A 20,042-nucleotide genomic window follows, 5' to 3' on the forward strand; every position below is an offset into this window, starting at 1 on the left:
GAGCACTAAGAATTGGGAAAATCAAGAAAGTTGGCAGATGAATAGAGCTTTAGCTTAGGGACTAAAAGTTCTAAGCAGTTAGAGTGAAGAATAAGAGTTCTGTGCATGGAAAATAGTCTGTGCAAAGATAGAAAGATGAGAAATGAATTCGTATCTATAAGAAATTTTCAGAAATCTAGTTTGGCTAGAACACTGAAAATACAAAAGGGAGCAATATTTAAATAGCCTAAAAAGACTTAGCTTGAATTTAGATTATAAAGGTCTTTAAAGGCCAAAATGATAATTGGCACTTTATCAGCAGTAATAGGGAGCCACTAAAGTTTCTTGAACAAGAGAGTAAGAGGATGATCTGTACTTTAAAGACATCACTCTCTCATAGGTCCAGGGGAGTTTTCTTGGGAATTATCAATGCTTATAATATTTCAAAAATCCCAAAAATAAATATAAAAGCGACTCATTTAATTTGTGGCAATTTTAGTTATAACAACAAAAGGAACAAACATTGTATTTCTCTTTATAGGGAACCAGGGAAGAAGGTTACACCAATCCTGCTATGGCTGCCCAGGATGCAATGGTAAGTCCAATCAATCAAAAAAGCCAAAATTCCAAACCAGCTCTTTCCCTGAAGATACTTCTCCTTGTGGTTTGAGATTGTACTGATGATCCTTCCTGGTCTCATAATCTTCCAGGTTCTATGGGAAGCTTGTCAACAAAAGACAGGAGAACATAAAACTATGCTACAAATGATCCTTTGTAACAAGAGCTACCAGCAATTATGGATGGGTAATTATTAATCATTTTTATTTCTGCTTCCTTATCTAAATATGTAATGAAAGACAAGTAGCTAAATGAATAGATAGGAAAATATGAACTGTAGTAACCACTTAATCTAAATTTAATTTATTTATATGTAGCAAGCCTTATTTTTCCAGCTCCAACAGGAAAGTTTTTTCATGTTAGTGAATATTCCAGATAACTGAAATTAAATTCTATAGCTCAATTCTTAGAATACATCCAGTGATTAACATGATTCCCGATTCATAATTACATTTATTAGACAGTTTTAATGATGGATAAAAGCACTAAAAACTTTTTGATTAAAAACTTAATTACTGATGGGAATTTTTAAACAATGCATTAAAGACTCATCTTGACTTTTAAAAAAAAAGATATATTTCAAATGAAAGGCTGCTTGGAATAGTGGATAGAGAGGCAGTTTTAAAAGCAGGAGGATCTGTATTGAAATCTCACTACTGGCACATACTGACTGTGTGACCCTGGGTTAGTCACTTAACTTTTCAGTGTTTTAAGCAACTAAGACTTTAATTTACAGAGAAATTGTTGACCTGTTATGGAGTTCTATATACCAATGAAATCCATGATCCATTTCATATTCCCATGCTTTAAAAGACTTGTAACTTGATCTGTCTGGATATTCCCTCTAGTAATAGAGATTGAAATTTTCCTAAAGTTTATTATCCCAGTGTATTGTATGTGCCAGAATTTAGTTTTGCTTTTTTCCTTAGTTTGTTAGTTTCCCACTCCCTTCCCCAAGGTATAGTCTAGAAGGAGCCAGGGATACCTTCACACCACTGTATCATGAATACTATATTCACAAAGGAAATTTCTAAATAAACATTATATTAAAAAATCATTCCCCAAATTGAAATTTACTCTAACTTGATAGATAAAAAAATGATTGTTTACTAATTTGGAAGTCATGGCATAATTAACTTTACTTGTACAACTAGATCATTTACCAGTTAGGTTAAAATAAATGTAGAATTTTAAAAAAGGATTACAAGGAGATACTATTGTGTATAATTAGGAACAATTTAAGACCCTATATTCAAAGAAGCTTTATATGTTCTTAAAATGGAAAATAGAAAAAAGTAAAGATATTGACCTTGATAATCACCACTTTCTACAAAAGTTTAATCAGTAAAAGACATTCACCCAGAACCCAGAAACTGCTTTTACTGACAAACACTTGATCTTCTTACTAAATAGAGACACATATCAAGTGAAATAAGTGCCAGTTTAAAATGCAAATATTTGCAAAACATTAGAAGTTCTGCCTCATGGAACAGTTAAAAAAAAAAAGAAGAAGAAGAAGAAGAAGAAGAAGAAGAAGAAGAAGAAGCATTGAAAATTCTGCAGAATACTAACATGAGTCTTAAGAATATTCATAGAAGAAAATAAAAGGCCAAATATTAAAAAAATAGAATAGATGTCCACATTTCTACTTTATCATTAATAATGGTAAAACTACCACACTGTGATTATAACATGTGAGCCCTTCCATTCTACCATATAATATATAACATAGAAGAAATGACACTTAAGAGGATGACATTCAGAAGATTGGATAGATCAGACTAAATTTAGAGAGAGGAAATTTGTGTTGAAAGTGATACAATATTTAAAATATCAAGGAATCACTTTGTAAACTATCTTAGAAAGGAAAAAATATCAAAAAGAATGGGGGTGGGAATCATGGCAGATGTTACTATCAAAGATATTACCAAAATCATCAGAGCATAACTGTTGACCTATAAATCTCCTTTCTCACTTAAAAAATTATTTATGAGTATCATTGATATATATGTATATGTATGTATACATATATGCATATATATACATATATATGTTGAGGTTATGTTAGATGAAAATATGAAATACACACATTTTGACAAAATTATTTTCTATGGTAAATCATATCTTTATCATTATGAAATTGACTAGAAATTAGGGAATGCTAGATTATCTACTTTACACATTTTCTAAGAATAAGAAAATGATTCAGGAAAGTAAAATACAACTTTAGAAGTCTTTCAACAAGTTTTATCCTATATATATATATATATATATATATATATATATATATATATATGTTTAAAGTAAAATAAGACTTTTTTGATAAAAAGATAAAAATATGCTGCTCAATGTTCCTCTGGTTATTATTGCCAAGTGAGAAATAAAGCAGGAAGACCTACGGTATGCTCTTCAAATGTATTCTTCATTCTTGAGAATAATGACCAACCTTGCTCCAAATAGGAAAGGAATTCTACAAAGAGAGTGAGGTCCAACAAATGCTTCTATGCATAGATCATGTTGTGTTCTTAGAAAAACAGTCTGGAATATTATAGGGCCTATTTAATGATAATCACTTAAAAGCAATAGGTTTAACAAAGCAAAGAGAAAAAAAACAAATTATGAAAAATGCTCATTAAGATTATGGCATAAAGTTTGATGGACTGGACATTGAATTATACCCGTGCATATGTACCAGGCACTGAAATGGAATGATGAGATGAACCCAGAAATGAATAGGAGAATAGAAAGCCAACAGAATTGCATTTGAAATTATGCTGTGCTTTTTAATGATCCCAAGAGATGATTCCCCGACACAAAAAGTCTTCTTTTAATAGACTCACATATTCTCTCACATATTAATTGACTCACATATATAATTCCTAATCTTAAAACACCACAGTCCCCAAAGAATTAGATTTATATTTGACCCATCTTGTCATTGATGCTGTCCAAAAATGGAAAGATCTGCATTAAAAGGGAATGCCAATTGTGTTCTTTAATAATGGTTGGATACATAATGGGCACAAATAGATAGTAGTATGTGTACAAGTTTGTGGCAGGAATGAGGAATAGCAGGTGGACAGCTCCAGTATTTTTTCTGGTGGTATGCACAAAAAGTAAAACTACCTAGAAGAAGGCCTCTAGTGCAAAAGGTAAATCCATCATTGAAGATCTATTCAGGCAAGAATTTGTAGAAGAACAGGACACAGAAGAATTGGTATCCATACCAATGAAAGGAATACCTACCTTTATGATAGTATGCATCAATGTAAATATTAAATAATTTTTGGAGATTTGTTTGAGAGAAATATATATCAATAAAACCTAGTCAACCAATATTTATTATGATATATTTAATCTTTGCAAAGTTATATGTAAGTTGTACAATTTTTAAAAAGTTTTTCAGGAATTTCAAAATATTTCTGGACAAGACCTGGTAGATGCCATTAATGAATGTTACGATGGATACTTTCAGGAGCTACTTGTGGCAATAGGTAAGTAGAAAATCATTAGGTATATAACTTTCAAAACTCCCATAAGCTAAAGTTTTTCTGATTAAAATAAATTGTGTATTTGTATAGTATGGAGGAGAATAAATCTGGTTTTCTAAAGGAATCTTAAACAGCACTAACACTTTAACCATTTGAAGAGATCTAAGTAACATAGACTTTCAGAGTTGGAAGGGTTTTTTTTATTATTATTTGTTTTTTGTCCATTTTGTTCAGCTCCATGTATGTGTCTACACACTTATCATGAGGGAAAAGTATTAATTTTTCTTTCTGCCTGGCCCCAAAAGACAAAATTTGGAACAATGAAAGATGCAGAAAGGCAGATTTCTACTCCATATAAATAGATTATTTGCTAATAATCATGACTGTTCCAGATTAAAATAAACTTCTTCAAGAAATAAAGGGTTCAGTAGAAGTCTTCAAGCAGAGATAGATGACAATCATCAGTCCAAGATATTGTCAAGGGGATAACTGTCCATGTACAAGTTTAAGAAAACTGAACATGGAGTGCTGAGCTTAGAGCCATGGGAACTGAGTTCAAATTCTGGCTCTCCTAATCACTACTTAGGTGATACAGGGCAAATTATTTCACTGCTATAGACCACAATTTTCCCATTTGCAAAGTGAGGGGGTTCAATTAGCTGATCTCCAGGGTTCCTTTGAACTACAGCTTTTGTTCTTAGTATAAATGTCTGCAGATGTCTGCATCTGTAGTGGTTCTGTATAACAAGGAGGTACAAAATTAGCTTCATGACCTCAAACAGCATTTAGTTCATCTTTTAGAAATATGAATATTAACCACTGAAACATCTCTCACAAGTAATTATACCTACTACTCTATTCATCTTATTTTTATATTAATTTAATTAATTCAAGGGAATAAAAGATACTTCTAATATGACCTCCTCTAACTAAGCTTCTTATCTCTTCTATCTCTTCTCAACTCCTATCTTAAAAACTCTGTATTTTTCCTGTAAGTTCTATTGGAATAAAAAAAAAAAAAAAAAAAAAAGGAGGGGGAGGAAGCGATCATCAAACAATCCCTAGCTATGTGCCAAATAGCCTGCTTGGAGAGAGAGAACTATTTATTACCTCATCCTAGAGAGCATAACTACCCCATTCAAGTATGTCAAAAATAAAACAGGTAAGGAGTTGACACAGCTCCTGCACATTAAAAAAAAAGAGAGAGAAAATAACCTAATTTATTACTTGGAGACTTGCCTCATACTTAAAGCAGAAAGATTAAGATACCCTGATAATTTGAAGTATGACAATGAAAGATTCTCAAAATACAATGAGAGAATTATATTGTGGGCTTAATACATATTGATCTGAAGAATGAATCAATAAAAAATATGAATATGCAATTCATTAATAAAATTTAATTAAATAAATAAACCAAGCAAACTAAATAAATGAATGAATTTAATAAATGAATATTAATTAAATATACATAATTAATAAAATGTACCTTTCTAAAAGTAAAAAGACATACTCAGAGACGGTTAATGGGTCAAAGAGCCCAAGCCCTTCACTTTACAGCTAAGAACTCTAGTGTAGACAGTTCATTGCCCTGTCTCATAAAACTTGATAGTCAACATGAATGGTGAGTCATTTAGGGCAATGACTCAAAATGTTTTTCTTTTTCTTCTATACAATGCTTCCTAGAAAACAAGAAAACATTTCTAGCCCATTTCAAAGAACTCTTGGATGCCAGAAGCCCAACTAGACTTTTAGAATGAAAGAAGCTCCTAGGAGGATAGATTTATGTTTATCATGTAATCAGCATAACACAGAGCTGTGGTAAAATTAGCTTGCGATGGCTTCTAAGAGCTGATTGTTAAGTGTCCAGTTTGAGTATTTGCATCCCAGTAATTGACAAATATAATAAGTTGGGGCTTGATTTATTGTTCTGTTGATTTCTAAGCTTTAAGAAATTGAAAGAAAACATTAATAATTCAGATTAAACTTAAAAGTCTGTTCTATATCCTTTTTTTTCTCTGAAGAAATAGTTATTTATCAATGTATTTCTGAGTATAAGGTAGAGTAGAACAAAGCTTTTTAAACTATGAGTTGGTGTCATGTAACTGAACATGAGGGTCATGAAATTATGATTAATTATAAATAAATGTTTAATTTCTATGCCAGTATAGCTGTATATCCAGTAAAAATTTCTAAGGAAACTTGGATTCAAGTTTTATCTCTGACACAAACAAATGGTATGACCAAGCCAAGTCACTTAATTCTCAGAGTTCTAGTCAGATCTTTCAGCGTCTAAGTTACATATGAATGGACAATCTGCATTGTCTATACTGGAAGTTTGTCACTCTACTGAACTCACAACTGGGGGAAAAGGTAAAAGATAAATAATTAGAAGTTTTATCAAAGTTATTACTCTAGCCATTGAACAAAAAATCAGAACAGATGGTTTTAAATATTAAAGTTGTTTTCACTTGTAAATGAAGAAAAAAAAAGAAAAAATGAGAATGGAAATTTTCATTATACACTATTCTAGAAGTACTATGGGGTATACAACCTAAGTTATCAAATATATCAATATACATCACACATACACACACATACACACACATGCACACACACACACACACACACACACACACAATATAACACCCAGAAACCTGTGTATCTTAAGGAATATTGAGACTGTTCTAATCTTATGCAGCCTGAGATGACAGAGTTTTATTTTCTCTCGCTCTCTCCATTCCACCTATAAACTCAAATCCTAAAGGTAATTAAGGCAAAATGGAGAGTTTATTGTCTCACAATATTATTGAATCGGACACTTCGAGGAAAAAATAGCAGAAACACAATACTTTTATTTTTTTTCCTTTTCCAAATACACAAGTATTCAATAGCAATGACAAGATATGGCATTTTGGGTGCTCTCAATTAGGCTTAATAAAGTTTATATAGCCTGAGAGGTTTACCTATATCAGTAGTTATCCTATAATGAGGTCCAGACTATATATATATACTATGTGCCACATAACTGGTTATGATTACTCTAGAGATTGAAGAGAATTTAGAGATCATCTAACCCAAGACCATCTTTTAATTGATGAAGATATAGAGGGAGGTTTAGTGCCTTCATCAATTTCAAGGTCATTAGCCTACTTGCCATTCTGCCTACAAAACACTCCATTTCTCATCTCTGTTTTTGCACTGGCTGTCCTATATGTGGAATGCTATTCCTCAGTTCAGCTGCCCCTCATGGCTTCATTCAAGAATCAACTCATATGCTACCTTCTGCAGAAGGTCTTTCTCATTTCTCCAAGCTCCTATTACCTTCCATTTTCAAATTACTTTCCATTTATTCTGTCTATATCTTTCATACACTTAGCAATTTGCATGTTGTTTCAAAGGAGATAATATTTCCAAAGTGCTTAATACAACACCTGGTTGATGTTTAATGAGTTCTTATTCTTTTCCCCTTTCCTTATGATTTTGTCCCATTAAAATGTAAGCACTTTGTCTTGTTTTTGCCTTTCCTTGTATCCTCAGTATTTAGCCCAGGCCTAGAACAGAGCAATTACTTAATAAATGTGTGTCAACTGGCTGACAGAGAGATTTTAAAATGACAGACCCTGTCTTCTGAATCTGATCATTGGTCTTCTGAAAATAAATCTACTGCACGATTATCTGTTTCTTGTATTCTAGACTTACACACCATCAAGCCCCAATACAATTTTGGTTTGGTTACCTCTAGCATTAGGTTAAGACCAACTGCTCAGAGATCCCCAATGGTCAGTTTATTGAAAGCTCAAAAGCTTAAAAAAAATCCTGAAAATAATGATAACACTAACATTTACATAGAACTTTATATGTATTATCTCATTTCAGCTTTGCACAAAACTTGTGGGATACATATTATAATTGTCTTTGTTGTTGCTGTTGTTCTTATTGTTTGATTGGGTTTTGTGGGAGAATTTTTTGTTGTGGTATTTTTTATGAACCTTGTGATTTTAATGGTTTAGGGATCTCTAGGATGAGATAATTCCCTCTAACAATGTGAATTTGCTTTCTCTCTGCCTTTCATAATCTTAGAAGGCTGCCTGGGGTACAAAGAGCTTAAATATCTTGGTAAGGATTACTTGCAAATATATGTCAAAAAAAATTTTAAATGTAGCCATCATGATTCCAAGGCTAACTTTCTATTCACTATGCCAAATGGAATGATTAAGATAGAACAAGACTACAACTGACTGGATGTGAAGTGGTGGTCTGAAAATGCACAGAGGACGGGCCATGTATATTTCTAAGTTCATTTCTGTGACAGTGCTGACCCCTTGTGTCTGCTATTTCATTTTGATTTTCACAGTTCTTGTCTTTATAGAACCAAAAATCTTCAGAGTTAAAATGAAGTTTTTATTTTAGAAATGAGAAGAGCAAGGGGGAACTTCCCTTCCAAATTTAATCATTCTATATATGGAATTTTGAGTGTGCTTTTGGAAAAGAAACTCAATGAGAATATTGCCAAGGGGCACTGACGTTCCTATCCTAATATAGGTTCTCAAATGGTCTTAGTGTGACCATCTCTCTAGACTGGCTTAAAATTTGCAACATAATTATCTACAAAGAACATCACTTATAAGTATTCCCTAATGGTAACCAGCCTCAACTAACCAATAACTAACTAATCCATAAATTGATTGTGTATTCATCAGAAATGTGGAAGAAAATGGATACAAGAATCTTCCCCAAATCTCAAAGCATTTCCTCTTTTGTATCCTATAGTTCTCTGTGTCCGGGACAAACCTGCCTTCTTTGCTTATAAGCTGTACAGTGCAATCCATGTAAGTATTATTCTCTATGTATTTAAGCAGTTTTCTATATGAGCTATGCCCCCATCTCCAAAGGATTAACTAGCTATTTTCTTTAATTAAAATGAAACTCATCTGTTATAGTCTATGGAATCATATCAGTTTCAAATATTATAACACCGTGTATCCCAAAGAACTTCTTGATTTTAAAAAATCTCCAAATTTAATGAAAAAATCTTTCTCATATTTCATATTTGTTTATAATATCAGGTTGCAGAAGTAGTCTTTTCTGAGAATTGAATTGCCCCAAGATGTTTTAAAGCTAATCTACAGCTGTAGTGTTTGGTAGGCTTCTTTGGAAGTCACACTTTCACAGCAAGGTAAATTTACCTGAAATAAAATATGATATAAACAAATTGTTATTGTTCAGTCATGTCCAACTCTATGAGACCCCATGTTCATGAGATTTTCTTGGCAAAGATACTGGAATGGTTTGCCATTTCCTTCTTCGGTGCATTCCCATTTTACAGATGAGGAACTAGTGAATAGGGATTAAGTGATTTGTCAAGGTCACACTAGTATGTGTTTAAGGCCTCAGATCTTCCTGTCTCTGGGCTCGTCCTCCTTCCACTATACTTCCTATCTGTCCTATAAAGAATATAACACATTACAAATTGATAAGAATTAATAGCAATCACCTAATACAGTCTTGAGTACTTACTAACATAGTGCTTTAAAGCAATAATATCTATCCTTCTGGATATCCCCAAAATACTGGACACAATGAGAATTTTCTTGATAAATGTGAAGCTTACCTAATTTCTGAAATAAATTTCCCTCTCCTTTCTATTAAATCACATGTTAGTTTAATGTTGTTTTAATAAAATTATTTAAATATAAATAGCATTTATATAGCTCTTCAATGTTTACAAAGTGCTTTACAGATATTATCTTGTTTTATCCTTATAAGAAGCCTAGGAAATAGATGCTATTATTTTCCCCATTTTATAGATGAGGAAACTGAGGTAAACATCATCCAGGTAACTCACATAGCTAATTAGTAAGCATGAATTTAAATTAAGGTCTTTCTGATTTCATATCTAACACTTTATCAATTGTGTCAGCTGGCTTTCTTCCAAAGAAAAGCCTCAAAAATAATATTGAATTAAATGGGGTTAGGGACTTCATGATTTAAACAGCATGTGGTCAGTGAAACAAGATTTTTAATGACAACAAAGCTTTCAGGGGCAAGTGGAGATTCTGCATCCCATTTTATTTTTAATTGTACAGGTATCATAGATTCATGAACAGGAAAAAATATGGAGAGCAAATCTATTAGTATTCTCAAAAGATTAAAACTTGAAATAGAAGCCATTTTTTACAAGCCATCAACTTTTCCTAAGTAGCTATTAAACTTCCAGCATGACCATCTATCTTGAGAATCATTTTTTAATGCTAACATAATAAGCATTATTTTTCTACAGAATGCATTGTAAAGCAATAGATAACACCCAAATTGAAGTTAGAAAACCTGGATTCATACCACTAATGATATTGAGTTGCTTAACATATCTGAACTTCAAGCTCTTCCTCTGTCAAGTGGCAAGAATAATGCTTCTACTTGATGATCAAGGAGGTTCAATGGATAAAGGACTCAGAAAGTCTTGAATTAAAATACAGCATCAGACCCTTACTAGCTAGGTGATCCTGTGCAATTTGCTTAACTCTGTTTACTTCAGTTTCTTTTTTAAAATTTGTTTATTTTTATTTTCACCAGTTACATGTAAAAATTTTTTTGGTTATACATATACATCCAGTCTTTTTTTACATATTTCCTTATGAATCATGTTGGAAGAGAGAAATCACAATAAAAAGGAAAAATCCCCTAGAGAAAAATAAAACAGAAGGAAAAGGGGGAAAAAAGTGAGCATAGGATGTAGTTATTTACATTCAGTCTCCACAGGATGCAGATGGTGTTTTCTGTCCAAACTTTTTTGGGATTATCTTGGACCCCTGAATCACTAAGAAGAACCAAGTCTTTCATAGTTTATCATCACACATTCTTTCTCTTATTGTGTACAATATATTCCTGGTTCTGCTTGTTTTGTTCAGCATCAGGTCATGTAAATCTTTCCAGGTCTTTCTATAATCAGCTTGTTCATCATTTTTTCATAGAATAATAATATTCCATTACTTTCACATACCATAACTTATTCAACCATTCCCCATTTGATGGGTATCTACTCATTTTCCATTTCTTTGCTACTCCAAAAAGAGTAGCTACAAAAATCCTTGCACATGTGGGTTCTTTTCCTTCCTTTAAGATCTCTTTGGGATACAGGCCCAATAGTAACACTGCTGGGTCAAAGGATATGCAGTTTTATAATCCTTGGGCATAGTTCCAAATTGCTCTCCAGAATGGAGGGTTTACCTCGGGTTTTTTTTTTTTTCACTTGGGAAGGTGATAATATCTCCTTCCCAGTGTTGACATAAGTTTACAACAAGAAAATATTTATAATGCAAACCTTGAGATTTTGTATAAATGCCAACTTGATGATATAGGAGAAGCATTGTATAAATCTTAAAGGGCCATAAAAATTATTTGCCCACTAGGACAGATGTTTCCCTTACCCAAAGAACTTGAAATAGATTCATATTTATGCTTTAATTAAAGTAAAACACATAAAAAGCAGCATTTGAAAGTAATAATAATACCTAGTATTTATATATCATTTTAAGATTTACAAACCACCTTACAAATGTCATTTTATTTGATCCTTTCAACATGCCTATGAACTGTGCTGTTATTATTTCCTTTTTTTTTTTTTAAAGATGAGGAAACTGATGAAAAAAAAGAGTTTAAGTGATTTGCCCAGGATCACATAGCTAATGAGTGTCTGAGGCAATATTTTAATTCAGATCCTTCTGATTCAGTGCTTTATGTAGCAAACTCTTCAATTACTTGTAGATAAGACCACTGGCTAGAAAGATCTGGATTCAAAAATCTATCTTTGACAGATACTAGCGGTGTAACCTTGATTAAGTCACAACAATGATAATAATAACTCAAATTTATGATGTTCCTTAAGGTTTGTAAAATGACTTGAATGTGTAAAACATGCTTCTCCTGTGTGGCTTTGTCAGACATAGCTAATATAAGTATTCCAACCCCTAATTCTAAATGTGGGGCCTTGCTCAAGTTAATAGCTAATAATTCTAAGTATAGAATTTGAATCAGACTCCTCACTTTAAATCTGGGGCGCTTTTTCCTCTGGCAGAGTGGATAATGCATTATAGTCCTGGGGTCAAGAAAATCAGGGTTAAAATACAGCCTCAGATACTTACTAGCCATGTGACACTGAGTATCCTTACCTGTAATATGAGAAAATAGCACCACTTTGCAGGGGTTGTGGTAAGAATCAAACGAGATAATGTTTGTAATACAATTAGCCCACTGCCTGGTAAACAGTAGATGCTTATTTCCGCTGACCCAAATTTTAAACTCAAGGTCTCCCAGGCAAAATAAATCTACTTTAGATCTGGAACCCAGTAGATGATACTTGTATAGGGAATAATATACCCATTATTATGATGCTTTACAGAACAAGTCACTGCTGCTGGAGAAAACTTTATTTTGGGAGTTGGAATGGAAGAATTACCCATAACATTTCCCCCAATCCCAAAAACAGTGCCTGTTTTTGAGGTTAAATTGGCTGTACCCCTGCAGGGCAGAGAGGGGGGCACCCTAGGAAGTAATGCATTTTTGAATATGTGGGTGCTTGTAAATCTTGATGAATGTATGCTGAGATCGAATGATAGAGTACATAGAACACTAACCTTGGAAGACAGGAGACAGATTCAAGTCATATGTATGACATATGATAACTAGCTTTGGGACTGTGAGCAAGTTACCCATTATACTTCGTCCAATTTCACACTATAAACTTCAAGGAAGGCACTGATCTGCACTGGCAGAGGGTGCTTCCTCATTGAGAATGCTATGCATTAATAAAATCCCAAGGACCTGATGTGAGAGACAGAAAGGGAGAAAAAGAGACGGGGGAGGAGGGAGAAAGGGAAGGAGAGGAGGAGAGAAAGAGAGGCGATAGAGATAGAGAGATACAGACACACAGAGAGAGGTACACAGAAAGACAGTCAAAGAGAAACAGAGAGATAGAAAGACAAAGTGAGGGATAATGAGAAAGAATGAAGGGAGAGAGAGATTAAGATAGAGAGACAGAAAGAGATACACACAGAGAGCATGATAGAAACAAAGAATATGCAGAGCTAGGAAGTTGGAGCAACAACAAAAAGAGAGAGACAGAGAGGGAGGAAGAAAAAAGATAAAAGACGAAGAAGAAGAGAAACAGAAGGAGACATCAAAGGGAGAGACAGAGAGAGATAGAGACAGACAGACAGACAGAGATAGAGAGACAGAGAAAGTGGGAGAGAGAGGGAAGGAGAGAGGCAGGGAGAAACAGACAGACAGAGAAAGAGAGAGATACACAGAAAGACAAAGAGAAACAGAGAGAAAAAAAAAACAAAGTGAGGGATAATGAAAAAGAACAAAGGGAGAGAGAGATTAAGACAGTCAGAAAGAGATCAGAGAGAATGATAGAGATAAAGAATATACAGAGATAGAAAGTTGAAGAAACAGAAAAATGGTAAGTGAAAGGAGAAAAAAAGATAAAAGTCAAAGAAGAAGAGAAGAGACAGAAGGAGATATCAAGGGAAGGGGGAAGAGGGGGGGGAGGAAGAATAGAAGAAGAGAGTTTTCAATTGAGTCAGGATAAGGAAAGTGCTTTATTCTAGTATTTTGGCATAAAAGATAGAATAAAAGCCTAGTGCAAATACTACACTCAGCTGAATGAAAGTTTTTTTTAAAAGGCAAGAGTTATTTCATTCATTTCATTTTTGTCTCTAACTCCTGTATGTAGTGCAGGTTCTGGCATATAAGATATGCTTAATAAATATTTCTTGCACGAAGTTAAAAAAAGAAAAAGAGTTTGAAACCGTACATATTGCCATGGGATTAAAAAAAGTCTTCCAGTAAATTTCAACAGATGATGTTGGATTGTGAATGGAAAAAGTTTTTTAAATGGACTCTCCTCCATCTTCCTTAGAACACACATTATTGATTAGTAAGATCACTAGAATTTTCAGCCCCCCAAACTGAGATTAGCCTCTCTGGCCACTAGATGTCAGCATTGCCCCATTAAGATATAAATTAAAAAGTAGTTTAAATTGGACTATTCTGGTCTTTATATGCCATATAAGGATAGGGATAGGGATTGGAGCTGGAATTTCTTGAGTGTGGAAAACTCTTGGTGAGGAGCCTCCTCTATTAATGCAGGTTGAGACAGTTCTCTGCCTTTCCTTGTTAAGACTTGACTAGAACTGTTCCTGGAGAAGGGGAAAGAGTGGGCACATAGCACTTGAAAGGTAGAATACAAACCTACCTGGAAGCTGTCTCCCTGGCTTCCAGGCCAGCTTTCAGACATCCATGACTCCACTCTCTCTTTTGTCCTGGACATGTAATATTAATTTCACCAAGGTTAGCCTTGTCCAAAGTCTTCACCCATCATATTCAATCACTGATCTTAGCAAAATCCTCTGGGAATTTTCCTATTACTCTCTATTGTACTGAGATTTGCTACTTTAACCTCACAGAAAACTTTTTCTTCAACTCTGCTTCTATTTCTCTCTTTCTCTCTCAAAGTCTATTTATTTTGGCTTCTTTTCTTTCCTCAGATGTTATGTTTCAAAACAAAATTTTAAAAAAGATTTCTAAGGCCCAGATTTTAACATGACATTTTTTTCCAGTCAAATCTATGGGAAGGGGGGAAAAAGAAAAACCTTAGACTTTCTCATTTTAGGAGTTTCTTTTCTTCTTTTAGGAATTTGGTTTCCATAACAAAACCGTTATCAGGATTCTAATTGCCAGAAGTGAAATAGATCTGATGAATATAAGAAAAAGATATAAAGAAAGATATGGAAAATCTCTGTTTCATGATATCAAAGTAAGTCTCTTAGTTTTTTATTAGACTTTGTGCTTTAGTTATATTTCTGATAGTTATATTTGTTATAGCTCTGATTTGAGGAATCTCAAATTGAATATATCCAAAATGGAACTCATTATCTTCCCCACCTAAAACTTGTCCAAATTTCCCACCTCCGGAAGGAGAAAGAAGCAGGGTATAGGGAAAGATTAATGGATTTGGTAATCCCAGGATTTGAGTTCATCCCAGTCCTGCCACTAACTCCTTCTGTGAATATAGGCAAGACCTATTTAGGTCTCATTCTCTTCATCTATAAAAAGCTTGGGTTATAATTGGGTTATACTCCGAAGTCGTTTCATTTCTCATTCTTTGATAAGATCCTTAGTTTTTGCTGCTCCTTTGATCCTAAAATTATCTTTTATTGACATGTTTGTAAATAGGCTGTAAGCTACTCAAGGGCAGAGAATATTGTTTTGTTTTCTCATTTTTAATACTAATACAGTATCTTATACACAATGGGCATTTAATAAATGTGCCGAATTGAATTGTTGGACTATTTTATGTTTGAACCCTCTTATTTCCAAGTAAAATATTCCATTTTGTCTGATCTGTTTAAAGCTAGATTTTTAAAAACAATCTTATTGAAGTGTGAAAGACTCATAGGTCATAGTATTAGAAACACACTTGACAATGAAAATCAGATATTGAGGAAAATTAATCAAAGAAGAATCTTAAGGAATCATTTCAACATTTCTGGCCAGAAGTGGGTCCTATTTCTCTTCAGGAAGAGGCTTCTGAACACAGAAGCCAGAGAAACTTTTTATTTATCAGCTCAGTGTAGTCCCTCCCTCTAGAGACTGAGTCCATTCCCTTCTAGGTTACAATCTTTCTGATATGTCCAGTGTGTTTCCCCCTAAATATGTATAAGCATGTTCCCCCTTCTTCTTCATACATACCATGTTCACAAATGGCAGAAAATTCCTCCTATGGGATGTGTTGTTTAAGTAAATACAATAGGGATTTGGTCAAGTCAAGTCAATGATGCCAACTAGTTTGGGCTGAAATTATCTTAATTATCTTAAGTTTGTGGTTTTCTCAAAACCATAAGACTCTTTTCTAATTGGCTGAAACCACCTGTGCCTTCCTAGCTCCCAATTCCTTGTTTGCTCAAGGCTTTCGAGAAATTGAAACTCAATTGTTCTGTGGAAATTTAACCTTCCCTAATTTCTCATATTCTGAAAACCCATTGGTCAGTGGTACTTATAGGTGGTATCTCACATTACCTTGAAGATTACAACATTCTGTGGAAACCTAACTTTTCAGTATTCTCACATTCTAGTTTGAAAGAAATCAAAAAGATTCTCTTAAAATCTCAAGAGAGTTTATTTGTGTCAAGCTGATGGGCTAGCGTCAAAAGAAAGTTTAGCAAATTAGAAATAGTTTGGGAGGGGTTATTATACTAAAAATGTGGGGCTTAGCTAGAAGGCTAACAGTCTACAAGATTATAAATTATGGAAATGATATTAGTAGGAGTCAGATAAGGAGACAGGATGCCTTTTGGGTTTTGGCAGAAGATAAAATAAAGAATAATAGATAGGTTTTATGTGCAGTTTTGAGTAAATCAGAGAGTAAAATCTCTGACCTATCATTATCTTATGGGGAAAAAAATAAAACACATGCACACACAAACTCAAAACCACTATTTCCACATATGTACACATTTCCCCCCGACATAGACCTACTTAGGATTCTCAGTACAGGGCCTTTTATCCCTAATCTGTGTTTTTGTACATGTTACAGATCCCTTCCCTGGAATGTTCTTTCTCTTTACCTCAGGGCTTAGGAACCAAGCTTCAGGTCAAATGCTAGCACCTGTAAAAGACCTTTACTAATTCCCTCAATTGTCATTCCCTCTTCTAACTTCTTGTAACTAATTAATTTGTGATATACACATCTTTTTGTATATATGTGTATTTGCACACACATGCACACACATTAACTTCTCTTTATGTTGTACTTTCCTCCCTTCTTGAAGGCAGCCACAATTTTGCTTTTTCTTGGTAAATCCAGAAATTAGTATTGTAGACACTTAATAAATGCTTTTTAAATTGAATTGAATATTTCTTATTATGCTTACTTTCCTGTAAGGAAAAAAAAGTATTTTGACATATTTACTTCTGAGGCATTCACTATAATTCAGCAACCCATTAGTGTACATTAATACTTACATGTAGTTACTACAGCTGTATTCTGTGTATCTAGATGTTGTCAGTTGGGATGTCATTAGCTCAAGAGAGAATATTCATATGACAGCTTTTAATAAAGAGTTTTCATAATTGGAAACTAATTTATAAACTAATACTGAGTGGAGAGATTTTACTTGCATTTAGAACTACTTTTCTGGACTAAGTATATGATAGGTTGCATTATAATACATACGGTTGTGGGTTTGGGGAAGGAGAGAAGATGGTTTTCTGCTCCAATCAGTCATTTACATCAAGATTTATCACTTCATCCAAGTTCTTACAAAAGCATTGCATTTGTGATTTCACTTTATCTTTATGATAATATCTATTGTGGCTATTTTACACATCATTTAAGATTTTTGTAGAGAATTCCAGAATACTGAAACCTCTCTTACCTTTGAAAAATAAAGGAATCATGTTTTTTGGAATATTGCCACATTTTTCTCTCTGTAAACATTATGTTTTGCATTTCAGAATTTTGCTTCAGGACATTATGAAAAAGCTTTACTTGCCATCTGTGCTGGTGATGTTGAAGACTATTAAAAGAAAAAAGATTTTTGGACCACAACCCCATTCTTTAAAGAGGTCTCCAAATATTGACATTTCTTCACAAATGTAGGCTGTTGATTATCTCTGAAAGGAATTTGGAAGAATCACAAGATCCTCCTTTGAATTAGCATTCTTTCTTTCTTTTATAAAAAACTGAACCAAAAATATGTATTTGTCAGGGTACATGTTTATTTCTTTTAAATGTATCTTTTCTAAATATAGGACTTCACAAATTTATGAATCATGGAATAATAAAAAAATTAGATTTAAATGTATTTATTTAAACTTATTTATTAACATTAAATTAATGATCAGGCAGGATGAGAGGTCAATTTAGAGCAATCCCAAAGCGAGGTTCAGAGCCTACAACAGAGAGTATGGTCCCATATCTCTACCTTCTAATCTTTTGTACTGGAAAAATAAAGTTAAAATGAATATCCAAAGGGAACTGAAAGAGAAAAAGAAGTTATACAAAAGACTGCTTGCAGTTTAAAAATGTGTGGAATTTCTGATTGAATAATTATGTTTTTTATCAGATATGTATGTAAATAGATAGACATTATACACAAATAATGTTTATGTATGTATGTATACATCCATGTGTATATGTATATATATATATATATATATATACATATACACATAATAAAACCATAAGGGATTTGTTTAGCAAACTTGAAACAGCTTCAATCCTTATTCTAATATGGTTACCTCTCTAAGTCACTGCTCATAAGCTATCTTGTTTCCCAAAATAAGATATGGCAACATAAATTTCTGGGCCAGGATCATCTTCCTGAACTGTCACATGATATTTCTCCTTATGCCACCACTAAATTGGTAGTATCTGGCAAGATTGACTATGTAGATAAGGTAATATCTCCCATCTTTAGTATTTCAGTTTTGTCTTCACCTGAAACATGTCTTTCTTTCTACACTGATAATATCATAGAGCCACTGGAGTATATGTTCTCTGTGGAAAGTATTCCTTCTCCCCTGTAAGATTTTTTCCTTTTTATTTTTCATTCTAAGTTTTATGAGCTTAAGGAGCATGGTTAACTTTGCATCTCATCCAGCACTTTGTCTTCAGGGATAAGTGGTTTCATAATGATCATAATGACTTTCATTTCACTGCTGAAAACTACATCTTTTCTTCACTTTGCAATATAATTTCATACATTACTTGGCTGGAAAAAAAAAGTTGTCATCAAATTTAGCTAGGCTGTTTCTCAAATAACAACTAGATAGATGTATTTATGTATGTATGAACATAAGTTATGTGTATGTATATAGCAACAAATGAGTATCTATAATCTAGTATAGATATATTTTAATTTTAGAAGTTGTCAAAGGAGATGGGATGTGATATAAAATAATATAAAGAGTTGTCAACAAATAAATATTATTTTAAAAGGAATTACAATAAATGTATCAATAAGTTCAATTTACATATAAATATTTCAATTAAATGGCACAAATCAGTTATTAAGTATATAAATAATATCACTGATTAGCACCATATAACCAGGATTACATACTGTATAATACAAGTTGCCTTAGATTAAACACTGTTAAATAATTTAAAACATACAAAAACAGACATTTTATAAAAGGAAGATTTTTCTCATTTGTTTTATTTTTCTTTTAATTTATCATTATTGTCTTAGACATAGTCCTTGAGTTTGCTAAGATGTTCTATTTCTCACAGTTGGTGAGAATTGTATGTGGATGTTATTGTTTTATTGAATGGGGATGGGATATACTTGAAATATAACTCACTGGAGCTATTAGAGCATTTTCAAAGTAATAGACCAGTGAACGCTAGAAGCACTCCCCGAGAAATATAATAGTTTTGAAGGAAAAGATCATACTTTGAATGTAATGAGTAGTTAGAAGTTTGGTCAATAGGCAGTTGGATAAAATATGGTTAGCATTGGACTTTGAGAATATAAGATGCTTTACATCAATGATAATCAATGATATAGTCATAATGATAGCAGATAAAAGCAAGACATTGTGCTAGTTTATGAGGTTGAATTAGGTATTTTTCCCAGATAATATTTCTTTGTTCTATAACTTAACAGACATATATTCTGTAGGTTTTTTTTTTCTTTTGGCTTCTTTTTCTTCATTGTTAATAAAGTCTTTTAAAAATATTCCTGCCTCAGAGGATTCTGGGAAGATGGCAGAATAAGATAAGAAAGGCTGTCCTAATTCCCCTAAAAATAAATTAAAATAATGACTCAATGTGAACTTTGAGTGACAGAGATAATTAAAAGTTGGAGCAAAACAATGAATTATATAGTATAAACTAACTTAAAATGTTAGGAAAGACCTGACCTCTGGGGAGGAGTTTGTCCTGAA

At 33.0% G+C, this 20,042-nt stretch overlaps 1 protein-coding gene across 1 annotated transcript in view; it reads left to right on the plus strand.

The window, feature by feature from the left end:
* The window catches only part of ANXA10 (annexin A10), a 104,067-nt gene extending 86,111 nt beyond the window's left edge, over nt 1–17,956 (plus strand). The window contains exons 7-12 of the mRNA XM_051964214.1: nt 521–574; nt 690–783; nt 3,996–4,091; nt 8,862–8,920; nt 14,785–14,907; nt 17,607–17,956. Of these exons, the coding sequence (XP_051820174.1) occupies nt 521–574; nt 690–783; nt 3,996–4,091; nt 8,862–8,920; nt 14,785–14,907; nt 17,607–17,675 (495 nt within the window). The 3' untranslated portion in view covers nt 17,676–17,956. The remainder of the gene's footprint in view (nt 1–520; nt 575–689; nt 784–3,995; nt 4,092–8,861; nt 8,921–14,784; nt 14,908–17,606) is intronic.
* The last annotated feature ends 2,086 nt before the right edge of the window (nt 17,957–20,042 follow it).

The sequence above is a fragment of the Antechinus flavipes genome, chromosome 6 (assembly GCF_016432865.1).
Source record: "Antechinus flavipes isolate AdamAnt ecotype Samford, QLD, Australia chromosome 6, AdamAnt_v2, whole genome shotgun sequence".
NCBI lineage: Eukaryota > Metazoa > Chordata > Mammalia > Dasyuromorphia > Dasyuridae > Antechinus > Antechinus flavipes.